Source organism: Ascaphus truei, chromosome 14 (assembly GCF_040206685.1).
Source record: "Ascaphus truei isolate aAscTru1 chromosome 14, aAscTru1.hap1, whole genome shotgun sequence".
Lineage (NCBI taxonomy): Eukaryota > Metazoa > Chordata > Amphibia > Anura > Ascaphidae > Ascaphus > Ascaphus truei.
The window spans coordinates 158307-180710 of record NC_134496.1 but is presented as its reverse complement, the minus strand read 5'-3'; the positions used below and the strand labels follow the sequence as shown (position 1 = coordinate 180710).

Here is a 22404-nt window from a genome sequence, read left to right as displayed (position 1 = left end):
AGCGGCTTGAAAAAATTAAAGTAAACAAGGCACCTGGCCCCGATGGCATACATGCAAGAGTTTTCAAGGCGTTAAGTTCAGTAATAGCCAAACCATTCTATTTAATATTCAAGGACTACATTTCCACAGGCTCTTGTGGTAACAAGATTGGCGTAATGCAGATGTGGTGCCTATATTTAAAAAGGGATCTAGGGGAATTACAGACCTGTAAGCCTGACTTCAATAGTGGGGAACCTACTTGAATGTTTAATACGGGATAATATTCAGGAATACCTAATGGAAAACAAAATTATTAGTAATAGTCAGCTTGGATTTATGAAGGATAGATCATGCCAAACTAACCTTATTTGTTTCTTTGAGAAGATAAGTAGGAATTTAGACCAGGGTAATGCAGTTGATGTGGTCTACTTAGATTTTGCAAAGGCTTTTGATACGGTTCCACACGAGGTTGGTGTACAAAATAAAGCAAATTGGACTCGGTAATAACGTATGCAACTGGATTGAAAACTGGTTAAAGGACAGACAACAGAGGGTTGTCATAAATGGAACTTTTTCAGGTTGGGCTAAAGTCGTGAGTGGAGTACCTCAAGGATCGGTACTGGGACCCCTGCTTTTTAACTTGTTTATTAATGACCTTGAGGTTGGGATCGAGAGCAGATGAGGTTTAATACAGATAAATGTAAGGTTATGCATTGGGGAAGCAAGAAGCATGGGATCAGATGCAAAGCCAGTAAACCCACTCACAGACAGCTATTTCTATCTTTTGGGTCTCACGAGTGTGAGGTTGGTTGTACTGGCTTTGCAATTTAAGACTTGGGTAGGTTTTCACTACACAAGGTCGAAGCAGCTGTCTGAGTGGGTTAACTGGCTTTGCATCTGATCCTAGGCTGTGTATAAAAGCTGTGTTTAAAACAACGAGCATTGGCTTAAGGGTTCCATGTAATAATGGATTTAAGACAAAAGGCAGCACCGTGTACTAATTTGCATGTAATTTCCCAGAATCCCTTGCTGCAGTGGAAGCACTGTATGCTAGGTGATAATGGTGAAAACCAGGGTTGCAGACCTGTCTAGGACATGTGAATATTCTGACAAGTAATATTTTTATTTGCTATATGGTGGAGGGTTTTCAGTCACCTTTTCACCCACCATAACCTAAATAATGTGTGGTACATTAAACTATGTACACATGAAGTCTACTGAAAATAGACAAGGACATTTTTTTTCTTTAATACTATAGATCAAGTGCCTATGATGAGCACCCAGCAATGGTAATTTAAACCAATCTTTGAAGTTGATATGTCTAAACAACAGCTGACCCTCTATTTTTGTTATGATAGAAAAATTATGCTGTAATATTTTACGATTAAGAGTTTGTCAATGTACCATTTTCCAGCTTTGTAAAAATCCATGTGTCAAGTACATTAATCTACAATTTATGCACAAACCCAAGCATTATCTGATATTTTATCATAGTATCCATGGCAAAGTCAATGTTTCAGAGTTGGATTTCTCATTAAAAAAACCTAACACTCGTACTGTAAAAGTGCAAGTGGGAAAATAAAAAATAAAATACCTTCCAGTTCGGTAAAATTACATGGTTCAAAAACGGTATCAAGTGCAATTAGAATTATGAACAAAAATACAGAAATAATGCTGCAAAGGAAAGAAAAAACCATGAAGAAAGAAAATCATGTGTAGTGTAAACACAAACGGCATCTGGAAAATAAAACAATAACTATCGCATACTACATAATTTATTGCAGGGTAAATATACTTGGTAACATGGTACTTTATAGGGTATACAGTATTGTATCAAAAGTCCTTCAATAACCCCTTTCACATTTAATTTATACAAAACATTAGATTTGAGGAAAGTTTACTATTTTCTTTTCTTTATTATGGAAGGTTAACGAATGGTAAAGCATGAGACAACTATGCTTCGACGTACGCATAAAGGAATGGAGCTAAAAAACAAACAACATTTTTATTGTTTATAAAAGAAAAATATTAAAATAACATGCAACATAATGGTCATTTTGGCATATCAACTGAAAGGGAAAATTCTGTTATTCACGTTCCTTTTTTTCATATTTTGGGTGCATAGAAGAGCTAAATTTGATACCTCTAAGTTATAACAATTGAATTGTGAACGGTAAAAAAAAACCAAAAACAAAAAAACTTCTATCCTTTGTACGGAATGCTAGAAGTGCCATCATTTTTTAAACTTCAAATACTACAGAAACAGTATTATAAAATGTATGCTGTCATTACATGGGTGGAAGAAACTACAGTATACGTATAAGGTTTAACAATTAATATTAGACTATCTTGTTTAGGGGTGCAATTATGAATGGAATATTACGTCTAATAAATCCACCTCATTCATTTTACTGGTCACATCATCAACTCTTAACAGGCTAATTCTATTTTAACAATACAGGAAAATTGAACTAAAAGGACAGCAAAAAGGGCTCCTTGAGAAGTTGTCTGTTCTGAGTTACTCAAATTTAATATGTTGGAAATCATTTACAGTAATTAAAACATGGTGCCATTTAACTATCAACGATAATCTTCAAAAAATTGTTGAGCAACACTTGAAAAGTACACAGTGGGATGATCACTCCTGCCCAAGATCATAAGACCTTGCATGCATAAACAATGCACAAGTGATACAGGGCCTTAAAAACACTTCTCAGTTCCAATGGATTTTGCATATGATGGTTTTTGCATATGTCACTGCAGATAAAATCGAGCAAGCTTTGTTTCAGTGTTTTAACATGCATTCAACTGGATATGGATTGAAACAACTTTATACTCCCATTATCATTATAATTAGTTTAAAAAAATTGCAAGACAGTCCACAAAACAGGATTTTCATTTTGAGACTTAACCAACAAAATTCCAAGATGTAAGATATGCAGTACTGGAAATCTTAAGAGATCCTGAAATAGTGTTTCGCAAAGTGTTGAAAGAATTCAGAAGGAACTTCAGGCTGGAGGCATGAAAGCTTCAGCACCATCTATTGAGCCCCTCACTTGCATATCTTTCATCTTTAAACCTACATAAAACAGTAACAAAGAGATTAGGTTTAGTAGTCTAAACCAGTAACACCATTAAATTAGAATATGTATACTACACATTTGTATTGTTTTTTTTTTTATTTTATTAGGAGACCATAGGAATACTGGAACCATGATCAGAGCAAAGTACTTAAAGTGAAAGCTACAGAGAACTAAACATTCTGAATCAGTGTGTGTGTATACATATACACACACACACACACAATAAAAAAGATCACTTGTGAGCACAATCACATGTCTTAGCAGGTCTGCAATCCTGCCTTTCACCATTATCCCCAGCATACAGTGCTTCCACTGCAGCAAGGGATTCTGGGAAAAAATGAGCGCACGTGTCAACTTTTGTCTGAAAAACCATTGTTACATGGAGCCCATATAAGCTAATGCTCGCTGTTAACACAGCTTTAAAAGCACAGCACGGAAATCAGATGCAAAGCCAGAGAAACCATTCACAGACATGTTTCAACCTTAATGGGCATCATCAGTGTGAAGTTGGTTCTACTGCTGGCTTTGCATTTTCAAGACTGTAGGGTTTACCGTCACATCCTAAGTTATGGTGGGTCAAAAGGCATCAAGAAACCTCCACCGTATTGCATATAGCAAAAAAAAAGATCACTTGTGAGCACATTCACATGTCTTAGGCAGGTCTGCAACCCTACCTTTTATCATTATCCCCAACACACACGCTAAAGAACAGATGATTTTTATTAATCAAATCAAATCAGCTTTATTGGCATGACGAAAGAACATTTCAGTATTGCCAAAGCGTGAATAATAGGGGGTGGGGGACAATAATTACACGAATACTAGGGATAGGGTATAATGATTGCAGGGTATATGGGTAACAGTTTCACACAGGGGTGTGGGGGTTAATGTACATCTCTCAGCTTGTGACAGGTGCTGATATAGTGTGCAGCTAGTTCTGCTGTGGTTTCATCTTCTCCCAGGAGGATCGCTATTTTTTGGTTCTCTTCTGTATTATTAAAGTTCTGGATAACAGCTGTGAGTTTCTCTAGGTGGGCACTCCTCACTTCAGAGTATTGTGTGCAACGCAACATATTATGTCCTGATATGTAAAACCATAGAATTCAAAGTGGGTGTATGCGGGTGTGTATACCACAATTATTAAGGTTATGGTGGGTAAAAAAAGTGACAAAAACCCTCCACAGTAAAGCATAAAGCAACTGTAAATATTACTGTATGTTCATTTGCATGTCTTAGACAGGTCTGCAACCCTGTCTTTCCCCATTATCGCCCAGCATACAGCGCTTCCATTGCAGCAAGGGATTCTGGGAAATGACATGCAAATGAGCACTCAGTGCCACCTTTTGTCTCAAGCTCGTATTACACAAGCAGTATGCTGGGCGATAATGGGGAAAGACAGGGTGCAGACCAGTCTAAGACATGCAAATGAACATACAGTAATATTTACATTTGCTTTATGCTTTACTGTGGAGGGTTTTTGTCCCTTTTTTTACCCACCATAACCTTAATAATTGTGGTGAATACCTAGTCTAGTCTCAAACCAGCTTAGCCATTACAACCAACCTCACACTGATGATACCCATCAAGGTTGAAACATGTCTGTGAGTGGGTTTAATGGCTTTGCATCTCATCCCAGCCTCTGTCTAAAAGCTGTGTTTATAACAGCATGCATTGGATTGAGGATTTGCTTGTGTAATACGAGCTTGAGACAAAAGGTGGCACTGAGTGCTCATTTGCATGTCATTTCCCAGAATCCCTTGCTGCAGTGGAAGCGCTGTATGCTGGGCGATAATGGGGAAAGACAGAGTTGCAGACCTGTCTAAGACATGCAAATGAACACACAGTAATATTTACAGTTGCTATATATATATATATATATATATATATATATATATATATATATATATATATATATATATATGTACATTTATACATATACATATATATGTACATTTATACATATATATATATGTATATATATACACACATACATATATATATATACTGTACACATATGGAAATACAACTGTATGCTCATCTGCATGTCTTAGGCAGGTCTGCAACCCTTTCACCATTATCACCCAGCACACAGCACTTCCACTGCAGCAAGGGATTCAGGGAAATGGCATGCAAATGAGCACACAGTGCCACTTTTTTGCGTCAAAAACCATTTTTAACATGGTTCCCTATAGGCTTAAGCATGCTGCATGGTCACAGCTTTGAGCATATATGTATGTATATATATATATATGTGTGTGTGTGTGTATATATATATATATATATATATATTATTATATATTATATATACATATATATATTTCAAACCGTTGTATGTCCGTCCTGTGTCTCCCTGTGTCTAGGGGCAATCTGATTGGTCTGTCACTCAGCCTCTGGCCAATCAGCTTGCTCCGTGGCTCGCCCCCCTCATTAGCTTGCATCTGTGGCCTCAACCGGCCCTCCTCCTACTCGCACCACCGCCTGGCCACTCTCTTCTTCTCCCTCCTGTTCTGTATCCCGCTGAGTCCCCCTGCCCCCAGGTATCACCCCCACCCTCGCACCACCGCCTGGCCACTCTCTTCTTCTCCCTCTCCCTCCTGTTCTTTCTCCCGCTGAGTCCCCCTGCCCTCGGTTATCACCCCCACCGGATATTGCCCCCCCTGCCCCCGGGTGTCACCCCCCCCCACTTCCCCGTGTCGGCCCCCCACCCTTTTCCCGGTGCCCCCCTGGCACCTGCGTGTTGCACGTGTGCTCCGAGACGTCCAGCGGCCTGCCGGTGCATGCACGCGCGGCTGCTCCCGCTCCTCGGGCGGCTCACTGTCCTCCCGACGCCGGCTCGCGCACGCTCCGGGTCGCACGGCGCCCTGCGCTGCATGCTCCGCCCCCCCACGCCCGGGACTGACCGGGCGGAGCGCCCGGATTGGAGAGAGGCACCTTCTGGACCAGTGGGAGCTCGGAGAATGGACGGAGGGGGCTGGTGTCCCCCGGTAGGGGGCGAGGCTGCGGCATCCTCACTGCAGTTGTTGTTGGTGCCCGAGGACGTGTCTCACAGTGTGTGTGTGTGCGCGTTCGTCTCACTGTGTGTGTGTCTCTGTGTGTGTGCGTGTAACCCGCTGTGTGTGTCTCACTGTGTGCTGCGCAGGGGGGGAACAGAGCTGCTTTGGGGGCGGGGCACGGCCGGAGCTGTGTAGGGGGGACACGCCCGAAGCTGTGTGATGGCCAGCGCTACGCAGGGGGGGGGGGGAGGACTGGAGCTGTGCGGGGGGGGGGGAGGCGGAGAGGGACGTGGAGAGGAGGGAGCAGGAGGTTTTGGTCCCAGGCAGCGCCGGGTCTCTCAGCTAGTATATATATATATATATATATATATATATATATATATATATATATATATATATATACACACACACACACACACAGTATATACACATAGTGTTCGACAATCCTATACATTTACACGCCCGGGGCATGTGGATTTAACCCCCTGAGCGAGTAAATATTGGCCCAAGCAGAAAACGTGCTTGTTTTTTTAAATTTCCCCGCTAGCTCTAAATTTCCCCGCTCACACTGAAAAATAAAAAAAATAAAAACTCCACCTACCTGATTGCTGATTGGCGCGCGCCCCCAGGCTTTGTGGGCGCGCGGCCAGGCTCTATATGAGCCTGCCCCCAACGAGCGGCCATTCTTTCTGGCCGGAGATCTATTGGAGAGTAAGTACCCTGCAATCTCTGCATGCTGCGGCCCCTTTGATCCTTCCCTGCCTCCTCCCCGCTTCCCGCGCGGGGCAGGAGATGGCAGGGGGTCCCCCCCCTTCTGTCCCTGTCCCCGCTTACCCCGTCTTCCTGCTGATCCCCGCGCGGGGCAGGAAATGGCAGGGGGGTATACCCCCCTTCTGTCCCTGTCCCCCCTTACCCCGACTTCCTGCCGATCCCCGCGCGGGGTTGGATATGGTCACGGGGGGAGGGGGGGCGAACGGGACTGTGGTGGTGGTGGTCGCGCAGCCTTTCCTCTTCTTCCCCCTGTCGTGTGTGTCTTTGTGTATGCATGGGTGTGTGTGCATGGGAGAGTGTGCCCAGCTATCTTCATGACGGCGCAGCATAAGGTGTGGAGGGGTGGCGTCTGCCCGCTCGACCACAAGCTGCATGCCGGCGAGGGGAGCAGGGCAGTGGCGGCCACGGCGGGGCTGACTGTCCCCTGGGGCGCCCGCTGGGGGACACATCGCAACGTGCCTGCCACCTCCCCAAACTACGACTGCGTGAGGTATGGGGGGTGGGATGTCGGCCTGCCCCCCCCTCCCACGAGCGGGAGATGGGCGCGGGAGGAGCGTGGTGGTGGTGGTGCTGGTCGCGGCCTTTCCTCCCCCCCCCTGTGTGTGTGTGTCTGTGTGTATGGGAGAATGTGTGACACACCAGAGGACCCCCCCAATCAGTCACCCCCCACCCCCAGTCAGTGTCAGTCACCCCCCACCCCCAGTCAGTGTCAGTCACCCCCCACCCCATCAGTGTCAGTCACCCCCCACCCCCAGTCAGTGTCAGTCACCCCCCCACCCCCAGTCAGTGTCAGTCACCCCCCCACCCCCAGTGTGTCAGTCAACCCTGCCCCAGTCAGTGTCAGTCACCCCTGCCCCAGTCAGTGTCAGTCACCCCTGCCCCAGTCAGTGTCAGTCACCCCTGCCCCAGTCAGTGTCAGTCACCCCTGCCCCAGTCAGTGTCAGTCACCCCCACCCCCAGTCAGTGTCAGTCACCCCCCCACCCCCAGTCAGTGTCAGTCACCCCCCACCCCCAGTCAGTGTCAGTCACCCCTGCCCCAGTCAGTGTCAGTCACCCCTGCCCCACCCAGCCACTCACCCAGCCTCTCTCTCTCTGTGTATCACCCACCCTCTGTGTGTCACCCACCGTTTCTCTCCTGTCTCCCCCACACTCTCTCTCTCTCTCTCTCTCTCCCCCACACTCTCTTTCCCCCAAACTCTCTCTCTCTCTCCCCCACACTCACTCTCTCCCCCACTCTCTCTCTCTCTGTCACTCACACTCTGGATCTGGATCTCTTATTTACCCTATATATCTTAACTGCCCTATACTACACCGAAATCTTAACTGCCCTATACTGCTTTCTTCCAGATCTGACTCAAGCTTCACACGGAAGACATCGGAACCCCCCCTAACCCAGAAGACAGATAGGGAACACCTCCCCTCCAATGTATAACATTACGGGAATGAGGGTACCTGGACATTGAGGGACTGCGGATCAGGTAAGATCCCAGGTGGGATTGCTGCTTTAGATATTGTGAAGCGGGGGCATCCAGACACTGGTTAAGGGGTTCAGGAAAGAAGTCATTCACACCTGGCTTTTAATTCTAGATCCGACATTTACACACACACACGTAACAAGGACTAATTGTAGTATAATGTAATACAATAAATACATTTGTCAAAAACGAATGTTGTTCTGACTAGGAATTTATTAAATGTATTTTATTTATATATTTTATTTTAAAGCGGGGTTGGGGGCGGGACTAGGGGCGGGGTTGGGGGCGGGACTAGGTGGCGAGTAGATTTTTTGGTTGGGCGAGTAGATTTTTGGGTTATTTGTCGAACACTGTATACACACGCATATACACAAACACACGCATATACACACACACACACACACACACACACACACACACACACACACACGTATATATATATATACACACACGTGTGTGTGTGTGTGTGTGTGTGTGTGTGTGTGTGTGTGTGTGTGGTGTGTGTGTATCAACCCCACACTGATGAGACCCATTAAGGTCGAAACAGCTGTCTGTGGGTGGTTTTCTGGGTATGCACCTTAACCCTGGCTGTGCTCAAAGCTGTGACCATGCAGCAAGCTTAAGCCTATAGGGAACCATGTTAAAAATGGTTTTTGAAGCAAAAAGTGGCACTGTGTGCTCATTTGCATGTTATTTCCCAGAATCCCTTGCTGCAGTGGAAGTGCTGTGTGTTGGGTGATAATGGGGAAAGGCGGGGTTGCAGACCTGCCTAAGACATGCAGATGAGCATACAGTTGTATTTACATTTTTATATATATATATATATATATATATATATATATAGTGCTGTATATAGTGCTGTGTGATAATGGTGAAAGGCTGGGTTGCAGACCTGCCTAAGACATGCAGATGAGCATACAGTTGCATTTACATTTATATAGACACACACACACACACACACACACACACACACACACACACACACACACACACACACACACACACACACACACACACACACACACACACACACACACCTATATATATATATATATATATAAATACAGTGTTCGACAATTATATACATTTATACGCCCAGGGCGTGTGGATTTAACCTCCGAGCGAGTAAATATTGGCCCAAGCAGCACACGTGTGTTTTTTAAATTTCCCCCGTTCGCGCTGCTTTTTTTTCCGCACTCACGCTGGAGAAAAAAAAAAAAGCCGGAGGCGGGTTCATGTTGTTGGGGGACATTACCCCGCCTCCGGCTCTCTGAGCAGTGCCTTCGCTCCTCCCCCGCCTCTCAGCAACTTTCCCTCCTCAGCGCTTCCACTCCTCCCCCTTCCGGCAGCCAGCCCCTACCACGCCTGTCTGCCTCAGGCCCCTGCAGGGCCATCTGTCGCCCACCCCTCCCTCCCATCGGGCCATTCGCCCCCCCTCCTATCGGGCCATCCGCCCCGGCTCGCATCGGGCCATCCGCCCCGGCTCGCATCGGGCCATCCGCCCCCCCCCCTCGCATTGGGCCATCCGCCACCCCCTCCCATCGGGCCATCCACCCCCCCTCTCACACCAATCTCTCTCGGCCTCCGTGACCCCCCTCACCCCAATCTCTCCCGGCCTCCGTGACCCCCCCTCACCCCAAACTCTCCCGGCCTCTGTGACCCCCCCACCGCAATCTCTCCCTGCCTCCGTGACCCCCCTCACCACAATCTCTCCTGGCCTCCGTGACCCCCCCTTCACCACAATTTCTCCCGGCCTCCGTGACCCCCCATCACCACAATCTCCCCCCGACACCCCAAATCTCCCCACTCACTCTCTCTCTGTCACTCACACTCTGGATCTGGATCTCTTATTTACCCTATATATCTTAACTGCCCTATACTACACCGAAATCTTAACTGCCCTATACTGCTTTCTTCCAGATCTGACTCAAGCTTCACACGGAAGACATCGGAACCCCCCCCTAACCCAGAAGACAGATAGGGAACACCTCCCCTCCAATGTATAACATTACGGGAATGAGGGTACCTGGACATTGAGGGACTGCGGATCAGGTAAGATCCCAGGTGGGATTGCTGCTTTAGATATTGTGAAGCGGGGGCATCCAGACACTGGTTAAGGGGTTCAGGAAAGAAGTCATTCACACCTGGCTTTTAATTCTAGATCCGACATTTACACACACACACGTAACAAGGACTAATTGTAGTATAATGTAATACAATAAATACATTTGTCAAAAACGAATGTTGTTCTGACTAGGAATTTATTAAATGTATTTTATTTATATATTTTATTTTAAAGCGGGGTTGGGGGCGGGACTAGGGGCGGGGTTGGGGGCGGGACTAGGTGGCGAGTAGATTTTTTGGTTGGGCGAGTAGATTTTTGGGTTATTTGTCGAACACTGTATACACACGCATATACACAAACACACGCATATACACACACACACACACACACACACACACACACACACGTATATATATATATACACACACGTGTGTGTGTGTGTGTGTGTGTGTGTGTGTGTGGTGTGTGTGTATCAACCCCACACTGATGAGACCCATTAAGGTCGAAACAGCTGTCTGTGGGTGGTTTTCTGGGTATGCACCTTAACCCTGGCTGTGCTCAAAGCTGTGACCATGCAGCAAGCTTAAGCCTATAGGGAACCATGTTAAAAATGGTTTTTGAAGCAAAAAGTGGCACTGTGTGCTCATTTGCATGTTATTTCCCAGAATCCCTTGCTGCAGTGGAAGTGCTGTGTGTTGGGTGATAATGGGGAAAGGCGGGGTTGCAGACCTGCCTAAGACATGCAGATGAGCATACAGTTGTATTTACATTTTTATATATATATATATATATATATATATATAGTGCTGTATATAGTGCTGTGTGATAATGGTGAAAGGCTGGGTTGCAGACCTGCCTAAGACATGCAGATGAGCATACAGTTGCATTTACATTTATATAGACACACACACACACACACACACACACACACACACACACACACGTATATATATATATACACACACGTGTGTGTGTGTGTGTGTGTGTGTGTGTGTGTGTGTGTGTGTGTGGTGTGTGTGTATCAACCCCACACTGATGAGACCCATTAAGGTCGAAACAGCTGTCTGTGGGTGGTTTTCTGGGTATGCACCTTAACCCTGGCTGTGCTCAAAGCTGTGACCATGCAGCAAGCTTAAGCCTATAGGGAACCATGTTAAAAATGGTTTTTGAAGCAAAAAGTGGCACTGTGTGCTCATTTGCATGTTATTTCCCAGAATCCCTTGCTGCAGTGGAAGTGCTGTGTGTTGGGTGATAATGGTGAAAGGCTGGGTTGCAGACCTGCCTAAGACATGCAGATGAGCATACAGTTGCATTTACATTTATATAGATACACACACACACACACACACACACACACACACACACACACACACACACACACACACACACACACACACCTATATATATATATATATATATATAAATACAGTGTTCGACAATTATATACATTTATACGCCCAGGGCGTGTGGATTTAACCTCCGAGCGAGTAAATATTGGCCCAAGCAGCACACGTGTGTTTTTTAAATTTCCCCCGTTCGCGCTGCTTTTTTTTCCGCACTCACGCTGGAGAAAAAAAAAAAAGCCGGAGGCGGGTTCATGTTGTTGGGGGACATTACCCCGCCTCCGGCTCTCTGAGCAGTGCCTTCGCTCCTCCCCCGCCTCTCAGCAACTTTCCCTCCTCAGCGCTTCCACTCCTCCCCCTTCCGGCAGCCAGCCCCTTCCACGCCTGTCTGCCTCAGGCCCCTGCAGGGCCATCTGTCGCCCACCCCTCCCTCCCATCGGGCCATTCGCCCCCCCTCCTATCGGGCCATCCGCCCCGGCTCGCATCGGGCCATCCGCCCCGGCTCGCATTGGGCCATCCGCCCCCCCCCTCGCATTGGGCCATCCGCCACCCCCTCCCATCGGGCCATCCACCCCCCCTCTCACACCAATCTCTCTCGGCCTCCGTGACCCCCCTCACCCCAATCTCTCCCGGCCTCCGTGACCCCCCCTCACCCCAAACTCTCCCGGCCTCTGTGACCCCCCCACCGCAATCTCTCCCTGCCTCCGTGACCCCCCTCACCACAATCTCTCCTGGCCTCCGTGACCCCCCTTCACCACAATTTCTCCCGGCCTCCGTGACCCCCCATCACCACAATCTCCCCCCGACACCCCAAATCTCCCCACTCACTCCCGATCTCGCGTGGCAGCTCCGCCAGGTCCCGGAAGGTCTCCACCGACAGCCACAGAGCTGAGGCTGCTGCCGCCGCCCCCATGTCCTGGCGTGTCTGACACCTGGTGACCCGCAGCGACAGCCGCCGAGGGCGACACCCAGCCTGCCCCCGCCTCTTCTCCCTCTCTCCGTGGGATATGGCGCTCTCCGGGGGAGACCACAGCGATCCCAAGGTGTGTAGAGAGGGGGGGGGGGAGGGGAGTGTGTGTGTGTGTAGGGGGGAGAGAGAGAGTGCATGGGAGAGTGTGTGTGTGTGTAGGTGGGACAGAGAGAGAGAGAGTGCATGGGAGTGTGTGTAGGGGGGGAGAGAGAGAGTGTGTGCGTGCGCGCATGGGAGTGTGTGTGTGTGTGTGTGTGTAGGATACCAGAAGTGTCACATCACCCCACCCAATTACCCCCCCCCACCCAGTCACCCCACCTAATCACCCCACCTAATCACCCCGTCACCCCACCCAATCAAGCCCTCTATCTCTCTCGCCCCCTCTCTCTCACCCCCTCTCTGTCTGTCTCACACTCTGGAACTGGATATCTTACTTACCCTATATATATCTTAACTGCCCTATACTACACCGAAATAACCTATACTGCTTTCTTCCAGATCTGACTCAAGCCACTCAAGCCACTCCCACCCAGCCACTCACCCAGCCTCTCTCTCTCTGTGTATCACCCACCCTCTGTGTGTCACCCACCGTTTCTCTCCTGTCTCCCCCACACTCTCTCTCTCTCTCTCCCCCACACTCTCTTTCCCCCAAACTCTCTCTCTCTCTCCCCCACACTCACTCTCTCCCCCACTCTCTCTCTCTCTGTCACTCACACTCTGGATCTGGATCTCTTATTTACCCTATATATCTTAACTGCCCTATACTACACCGAAATCTTAACTGCCCTATACTGCTTTCTTCCAGATCTGACTCAAGCTTCACACGGAAGACATCGGAACCCCCCCTAACCCAGAAGACAGGCAGGGAACACCTCCCCTCCAATGTATAACATTGCGGGAATGAGGGTACCTGGACATTGAGGGACTGCGGATCAGGTAAGATCCGGCATACACATACACACACACACACACACACACACACACACACACACACACACACACACACACACACACACACACACACACACACACACACACACACACACACACACACACACACACACACAATGTAATACAATAAATAAATTTATGTCAAAAATGAATGTTGTTCTGACTAGAAATTTATTAAATGTGTTTTATTTTAAAGCGGGTTGGGGGCGGGGTTAGGGGCGAGTAGATTTTTTGGTTGGGCTAGTAGATTTTTGGGTGATTTGTCGAACACACACACACATATATATATATATATATACATACACACACACACACACACACACACACACACACACACACACACACACACACACACACACACACACACACGTGTGAAAAAGAAAGTACACCCTCTTTGAATTCTATGGTTTTACATATCAGGACATAATAACAATCATCTGTTCTTTAGCAGGTCTGAAAATTAGGTAAATACAACCTCAGGTGAACAACAACACATGACATATTACACCGTGTCATGATTTATTTACTTACTGCTTCCATAGGAATTGACATTGATTAATTGATCATCAGCAAGTGTGACCACCTCTACTGTATAAAAGGCAACGTTTTAGCAGTTTGCTGGTCTGGAGCATTCAGGTGTGTGTTAACACAATTCCAAGGAGGAAAGGCATCAGCAATGATCTTAGAGAAGCAATTGTTGCTGCCCATAAATCTGGGAAGGGTTATAAGGCCATTTTCAAAAAATTTAAAGTCCATCATTGTACAGTGAGAAAGATTATTCAAAAGTGACTTCCCCTTTGAAAAGGTCGGCCATGTGCGACGAAACGCATCAGGGAGTGTCATTACACATCGACACTACGTCATCACGCATGCGCACGAAGAGGCCAGATCGAGCGTGGAACAGCATTGAGGCCATCCAGCTCAGGAGACATTCTCTGGGACTTAAAATGCTTTTTGTGAATATCTGAGGCACCCCTGGGTTCCTGCACGGACCACTGCCCCTCTCTACCATTGAGGCTGATTGGAACTACGGATCCTATCTCGGACTTACCGGACTGGTGGTGATATATTCACAAACTGCTTATATTTTACATACCCTTGTGAGTGATTTTCTTTCCCCTCCCCTTCCTTCCCAACAATAAATGTACGGTTTTACACTATGGGGCATGCGCTCTCTCCTCTCTTTTTCCTCTAGGTTCCCATCGGATGTGGTTCATCCCCTTTGAGAGCAGCCGGAGAACCTCGCACCAGTTTTCTATTCCCATCATTTGTTGGACTATTTGAAAGGACTGGTTCTATATTCTATATTTCTTCCTTTTATATTTTATAATTCATTGCCTTTGCACAATTAGGATTATTCACTAATTAATTTACTAATTCATTATACACTTGCACGTTGCATATTATATATATATATAATATATATATATCATACAGAACACCTACAAGCTCATATTGAACCCCCAAAATACCCACAACATATATATAAGCATATAAGTTTCACAGAGGTGTGCACTTTTCCTGGTAATGTACAGGTTAATAAAAGCTTCAATCAGACTTAGAACTTTTGCAACTAATATTGACAGATTTATTATAAATCATTCTTCCTGGCAATGCACAGGTTATTAATAATCTATATTAGTGTTAGGGACCCTTGAAACGTGGTCTGCCGTGCAGTTGGCTCAAGGGCTTACAACAATTTGGCCAAAATGTTAAACTAAAAGACCATTTTATTTATTAGTTATTTATACATGTATATTTAGGCACTGTACCGTATATAAGTTTTTCTGGATTTTTGTGTCTTCTATCAAATATAGAAAATTCATGATTTACTTACCTGCGTGCTGTCCCTTGATGTTGTGTTGCAACCGGTATCGTATGGTCTCTCTCTCTCTCTCTCTCTCTCTCTCTCTCTCTCTATATATATATATATATATATATATATATAAATATATATATATATTTATATAAAACTGAAAGTGTGGTTGTGTGTGGGTTTGTGAGGTTGCGGCGGCTCACGCTGTGATTGGCCTGCGGGGTGGGGAGACGTCAAATACACACGCCCTCACTGTGGCGATGAAAGGGTTAATCGGGCCATTAACAAAGGCATTATACCCGGCTGATTAACCCTAAATCACATTGGGAGTGAAGAGGTTAAATGTATGTGCATCACCCTGCTGTGTTTTCCCCTACACCACCTTTCTTGTCTCCATTTTGCAGTCTATTCCCTGACTGTGGTAACAAGAATGAATGCAAACTGTGCCACTTGGTTTTCAGACACAAGATGGCGCTGATTGAAGACGCGAGGCTGTGTATGGGAGGGCCGCTTTGAAGCATAGGTATCCATTTCTGAGCTCTTGAACTCGCAACAGCAAGGTTAAGTGAATAAGTGGTTTGCGGTTTAAACTGAAGTGGTTCTGTCAAAATGTATCCCTTGCCTTGTTGGCGTCTTAACTTGAAAGGGGGAAAGTATATTGATGAGAGAACTAGGTTAACCACAGACCTCACATCATAGCCTTTTCAATTAAGTAAGCTAACTTGCGAACAGAGTGGGCTAGCACTCTAATTTTTGGAGTGCAGCTCAGAATAAAGAAACCATGCACCCACATATAAAATTTATTCCAGTGGCACAAGCAGAACCTATTTTATTAATTAAATGTATTTTACTGGTTTTAAATGGACAGGCAGGAAAGCTTTTTTCTGTAAGCCCGGGAAAAATCCTTTAGCATGCAAATATGCCAAGGGTAAATGAGCGGAGGGTATTTTCCTCACTGTACTTCAAAGAGCCCCTGCTAAGTGGGAGCCTCTTAGTCTAGTGAAGTCCGGAGTTGAAAAGCCTCAGAGATCCAAAGTGTGAAAATGGCCGGAATGTTGCTGAGTGCCAGATACCGGTACTCAGCATGGGCCATTCACACTTTGTGACCAAACCCCAGACTGAGAGTCACCAGGTAAGGGGTGGACCCCGGTATGGTAAACCGCCTAGGTGTCAGGCTGACACATGCGCTTTGCAAACCGGAAAGCCTTTTTTGCCTGTTCTGCAAACTCCGGGCAAATCGGGGATTGGTAGGTTAAATGTTCCCACGGAGGGGATTGGGCACACATGTTAGGGATAGGGCTGTAAACCCTATAAACCTGCCTGCCGAGCTATCCCCTGTGTGATTCATGATTTCTTCAAGCGTGGTTCAAGATCCCGTCCAAGTACAGCGGTTCCAGAACTCAAGGGGTTAAAACATCGTAACCAAGGATCTACCCCTACTTCAGGAATTCGTTAGCGCTGGGAATCTCAGAACGAACCCCAATCAATGAACCAGAACAAACTTTTTACATTTGGCGGAAATATCAGGCAGGAAAGTTGCGCTCTAGCCAAAAGGATTGTAACCCAGAGACTTTGTTTCTTCATCTTTCGTTCAATGGACAATTTATTTTGTTTCCCCATCCCAGTAAGTGATTATTAAGTGTATTCTGAGGTTGTCGTGCGTTTGTCTATAAAGGAAATAAATGACAATTTATTTTGCCCGCGTTGTTATGCTCAATCGAGAATCCCAAAAATATAAAATTGTTGATTAGTACTGGTCCACACTCACAGCCTCCTCATACCATGTGAGAGCCACGCCGCATCGCACCTCACCTCCAGTCGCCCCACACCGTTCACCCTCCCGCGTCCCTGCCACTCCCAACATGGGACGGAGGGGAAGTGCCAACACCGCTTCCCCCGCACGCGCCTCCTGCCCCACGTGCCCCTCCACCGAGCCCACCTCCCACCCAAGCCAATTGCCGCGGGGATATCAGGAGCAGGGGGGGAAGCGTCTGGCGTCAGAAAGCAGCACCCACCCGGTCAAGGTAAATCACCCACCCCACCCAGACACTGTCACACACTCACCCAGTCACTGCCAACCGCCTCCCACCCACCCAGTCACTGCCAGTCACTGCCTCCCTCCAACCCACCGCCAAATGTAACTGCCTCTGCTCCTGCCCACTCAATGTCAAAAACAAAAAGGTGACACATTGCGTGCTCATTTGCATATCATTTCCCAGAATCCCTTGCTGCAGAGGAAGCACTGTATGCTGGGTGATAATGGTGAAAGGCAGGGTTGCAGACCTGCCTAAGAGGTGTTTTATAGCTCACAAGTGATCTTTTTATTTGCTATATGCAATACAGTGGAGGTTTCTTTTTGCCCTTTTCACCCACCATAACTATATACACACACACACTTGTTTCTCCCCCTTTCATAAATACCAGTGTAGCCTGTGTATGTCTTTTAAAACCATACAAATGCCGCAAAAGTAATGAAACATCAGGACATTCCAGATAATATCAATATCTAAATAAAAACATTTAAAAATATATACACTTCAATATTAAATATAAACACATGGAAACCAGAAATTCCTGGTACATGACCAAATCATTCATAAATCCTTTATATTTGAAAAAATATCACACACAATCAATGGTTATCCTTGATTTGGGCAAAAAATATCCACCGGCAAATTCCTTGCTGGCGAGTTGAACAGAAATGGTAATGTCATGCAACCGTGGAATTAACACATTCTGACATGTTTTAATGTACAGTAGTGGCTTGTAATCCTGACAAAAGTCATTTAACAATCAGAATTTTTCTGGAACCAGGTTACCGACTATTTTACGACTCTGGTCTTGGTCGCTTGGTCGCTCAGTGCATGAACACCAAATATGTGGGTTATAAAAAAGGGAAGGATAGGATGGATTTAAAAATATTAGTGCTTTCATGAATATACAAATAGATTTTGCAACAAATAGATTTCACAAATAGGTACCAAATATTAGATCTTAACCCATTGAGTGACCTAGGACATAGCTACGTCATGGGTTCTGAATCCCAAGTGCCTTATGACTTCGAAAAAGAGCACGTTTTTAGCTACTAAAAGGAGATGGCACCCAGACGCGATCTGAACGGATGGTGGACAGAAGGGGGATGACTCTTCCTCTTCAGTCATCGGTCACGATATCGCGAGTGCCAGAGGGGCCGTGGCACTGGCAGCCAAACGATTAAGCTTTTCTGTACTATAAAAGTAATGTATGAGATGCCCCATAACAGTCCAAGAACGTTACTCAGATTATCACTTACACTGGCAGGCTGATCACCATTGTGGGGGAATATAACTATAAGTTGGGGTTCCTGGAGGCCGATATGCAGGCATAGTAACTTGATGAGGAGCTACTTGTGTTGGCGAATGGGTTGTCAACAAAGTACCTATGAAACAAAAGTGGAATTAAATTAATCTGTAAAATGTATGAAAAAAAAATTAAATATCCTACCAGTCCACTGTAATGCAATGATAACATACTGAGGCTATCTAACCAAAGATGCCCAACAATTATTTGACAATTCTTAAGCAACACATTGAAAAGTAGACATTTATATGCACCTAACGTTACGCATTAAAAAAACGGGACTAAAGTGACTCAGCATTTGTTCCAGCACCAAAATGCAATTCGCTACTTGATAACCAAATCACTGCTGCTACGCCTTTTAGTGTCATGTCCAATTCTAGAGAACAAAAGAATCCATGGGAGACCAACATGAAATGATACCTGCCGACATCGCCATTGTGGTTCCAGCGACCATCCCCATAGCCACGCCATTGCCTCTAGGTGGTGGAATTTGAGCAGGATACATTGTTGCTGGCATACCATTAGGCTGCACAACTGTAGTATGATGAATTACATGAGGGGGTGCTGCATACAAAGGCTGTGTGTAGTAAGCACCTTGCTGTGGATAGAAAATGTTTTAAATGTTAATCCATTAAACCATCATAGCTTTTTGTAACATTCCGCTGTGCACTGTATAAAAAGCACAGCCAATAAAGTCTGAAAATGTGACTGCAACAAAAACGGTTTAAAAGGTAAAAAAAAAAAAACCACACCTTTTAATGATCAAAATCTATATCTATAAGTCTCAAATAATGTTTGTGTGTGTATGTCTTCCCCCTGTGTGATTCGCCCTGTGTTCCCCCTGTCATTGGCCATGGCGCACCCGCCACCAGCCCCACCTCCCCCTCCCCCCTCACATTGCAAGGACCATCTCACTTGCAGTTGGAACCTAAGGAGAACAACTTGGCGAACCCACACTCCTCACCCCCCACACACCTCTGCCGCTCCTCGGCACAGGCCTCATCCCTCCCCCACCACCAACCTCCCTCCCCCAGTCACGCCACTACCGCGCAGGCCTCACCTCTCCCCCACCACCAACCCCCCTCTCTCCGGTCACTCCCACCCGCCGCTCCTCACCTCTCCCCCACCAACCCCCCTTCCTCCGGTCACTCCACTCCCACCCGCCGCTCCTCGGCGCCGTCCTCACCTCTCCCCCACCAACCCCCCTCCCTCCGGTCACTCTACTCCCACCCGGCGCCGTCCTCACCTCTCCCCCTCCAACCCCCCTCCCTCCGGTCACTCCATTCCCACCTGCCGCTCCTCGGCGCCGTCCTCACCTCTCCCCCACCAACCCCCCTCCCTCCGGTCACTCCACTCCCACCCGTCGCTCCTCGGCGCCGTCCTCACCTCTCCCCCTCCAACCCCCTCTCCCTACGGTCACTCCACTAACAGACGCTGCAGCCACCACTCCAATTACAGGGGAGGGGGCTTAGTGTGTGTGTGGGAGGGGGGAACGTGACACAGTGTGTGTGTGTGTGTGTGTGGGGGGGGGGACAGTGTGTGTGTGTGGGGGGACGGGACGGACAGTGTGTGTGGGACGGACAGTGTGTGTGTGGGGGGGGGGAAGTGTGTATGTGGGGGGGAAATGTGTGTGTGGGGGGAAAATGTGAGTGGGGGGAAAATGTGTGTGGGGGGGGACAGTGTGTGTGTGGGTGTGTGGGGGGGGCAGTGTGTGTGTGGGGGGGGACAGTGTGTGGGGGGGGGGGACAGTGTGTGTGTGTGTGTAGAACACTGTAGGGGGGAGGAACGAAGCTGCGCAGGGGGGGGGGGGGACACAAACAGAGAGGGGGGAGCGGAGAAACAGACAGGGGGAGTGGAGAAACAGACAGGGGGAGAGGAGAGAGAGGGGGGGGGGGAGCGGGAAATTATACTCCCGGGCAACGCCGGGTACCTCAGCTAGTAAGAAAATATACTTCAAAAGTGCACTTTATTCATCCTTTAGCCAATTCATGTGGTCTGTGTGGTTTAAGGGGCTTTGGTTTGGGGATTAAGGATATATTTAATGTCAACCAATTTAAACAAGTAGTAGGTCAGCAAATTGCTTTCATCAGAGAAAAATTACAACTCATTGCAAAAATACTCCAGCATGAGAAATTCTGAGATCTGAAAATCAAATCATTGAAAAAGAAATAATGGCTTAGGGAAGCAATACTTGTGACAAATTAGTCATAATCTTATCCGAAATTCAGTTTGGTATACATATAGAACAAAAAATTTGAACACCTACAGTAGGTGAACGATGGTGCTCTTATAATGACTTCGTTTTTTTTATGCTATGTGTGTCATTGTAACCATCTTGTTAGAGAGTGTAAATAGGGCATACTGTATAAGTAAAAAATGTTCAGATAATAATAAATAATAATAATAACACACAAACAACTGTGCCAAAAATACTTAAATACTTACAACTTCATAAAAACCACTGTTAGATGTACCCTTCTATAAAAGAAAAAAAAGCAGCAGCATACACTTGGCTTTAAACAAAATATAAAATAAAATCCATATAAAGAGATGGTGAAGTGAGTCTGTTGGGTTCTGTTCCAAGCTGCAGTGTCCACCTCTTTAAATTTTTGATGGTTTGTACAACTTTGAGTGCTGCCCCAATTCCAGGATCATCAATCCATTTATAATAACTAAAAAAAAAAAAAGTATAAAAACACAACATATGGGGCGCAGACAATGAAACAAATTAAAATGCAATTTATTATAACAAAGTTGAATAAAAGATCACTCACATGAATGCTGTTTAGCAAATGTTCTGGATGCCTGCTGCTGGAGTCCTTATGAGTTCTGTTAGTGGAGATCTGCTGTATGCCTACTGCTTGCTGCTGTTTTACTGTGTCTGATTCCTGGGTGCACTACGATGTCTGTCAGGGTAGTTTGGGCTTGGTGAAGCATGCAACGGCCCCTGTTCGTCCACAAGAGTCGTTCCGGTGCTCTGTCTGTGCTCCCTTCGCTGTGTCCACGTGGGTCCGTGACGTCACCAGAAGTGACGTCATCCTCTGATTGCAGGAAATCCCATCCGATACTGTAGCAAATGCTGAATTCCTTCAGACACTGTGGCAAACAGATCTGTTACGGCTGCGTGTTCTCACCTCAGCTGTGAACTGCCGTTGTACCTGGACAAGGGTTCCAATAATGCTGCTGGCAGGCTACTTCTCCGTGTATGTGCTGCTGCACAATCCAACGCGTTTCCTCCACATAACTGTGGCTCCGTCAGGGATGGGGTACATCTAAAACTGGCACACCACTTATAGGAGACACCTGATGCTTTAATTTGTTAAATATGTAATTATTTGGCACACTAGTTAGTTGATTGTATTCTGGATGTGGCCACTTAGTTGCCTCATTGTGATATAGTAGGTATCTCCTTTAAATTCATATAATTTTTTTCTACATTTGTTTATATGCAATGTGGCCCAGTCATAATGTGACCAATTTAGACTTTAGATATAATAAAGTTAATGTGTTGCAAGTGTGAATATATGGTTGCCAGTCTTTTTCTATCAGTGGTTTTCTTCTTGCATAGTTAGTGACTCTGCTTAGTGCATACTAAGCTCTAGTGAGGACAGATAATAAA

General features: G+C 46.3%; 1 protein-coding gene across 6 annotated transcripts in view; it reads right to left on the bottom strand.

The window, feature by feature from the left end:
- Positions 1–1738: 1738 nt before the first annotated feature.
- FAM168B (family with sequence similarity 168 member B) overlaps positions 1739–22404 on the bottom strand; it is a 143857-nt gene continuing 123191 nt past the window's right edge. For 4 of the 6 annotated variants that reach the window (XM_075569474.1, XM_075569471.1, XM_075569475.1 and 1 more), the window contains 4 exons: positions 21231–21263; positions 19206–19383; positions 18739–18864; positions 1739–3058 (listed from right to left, as the gene is read on the bottom strand). In XM_075569474.1, the coding sequence (XP_075425589.1) occupies positions 18752–18864; positions 19206–19383; positions 21231–21263 (324 nt within the window). In that variant the 3' untranslated portion in view covers positions 1739–3058; positions 18739–18751. Of the gene's footprint in view, positions 3059–18738; positions 18865–19205; positions 19384–21230; positions 21264–22404 lie in introns of those variants that run through there. The other 2 variants (XM_075569473.1, XR_012787906.1) reach the window with 2 other exon arrangements.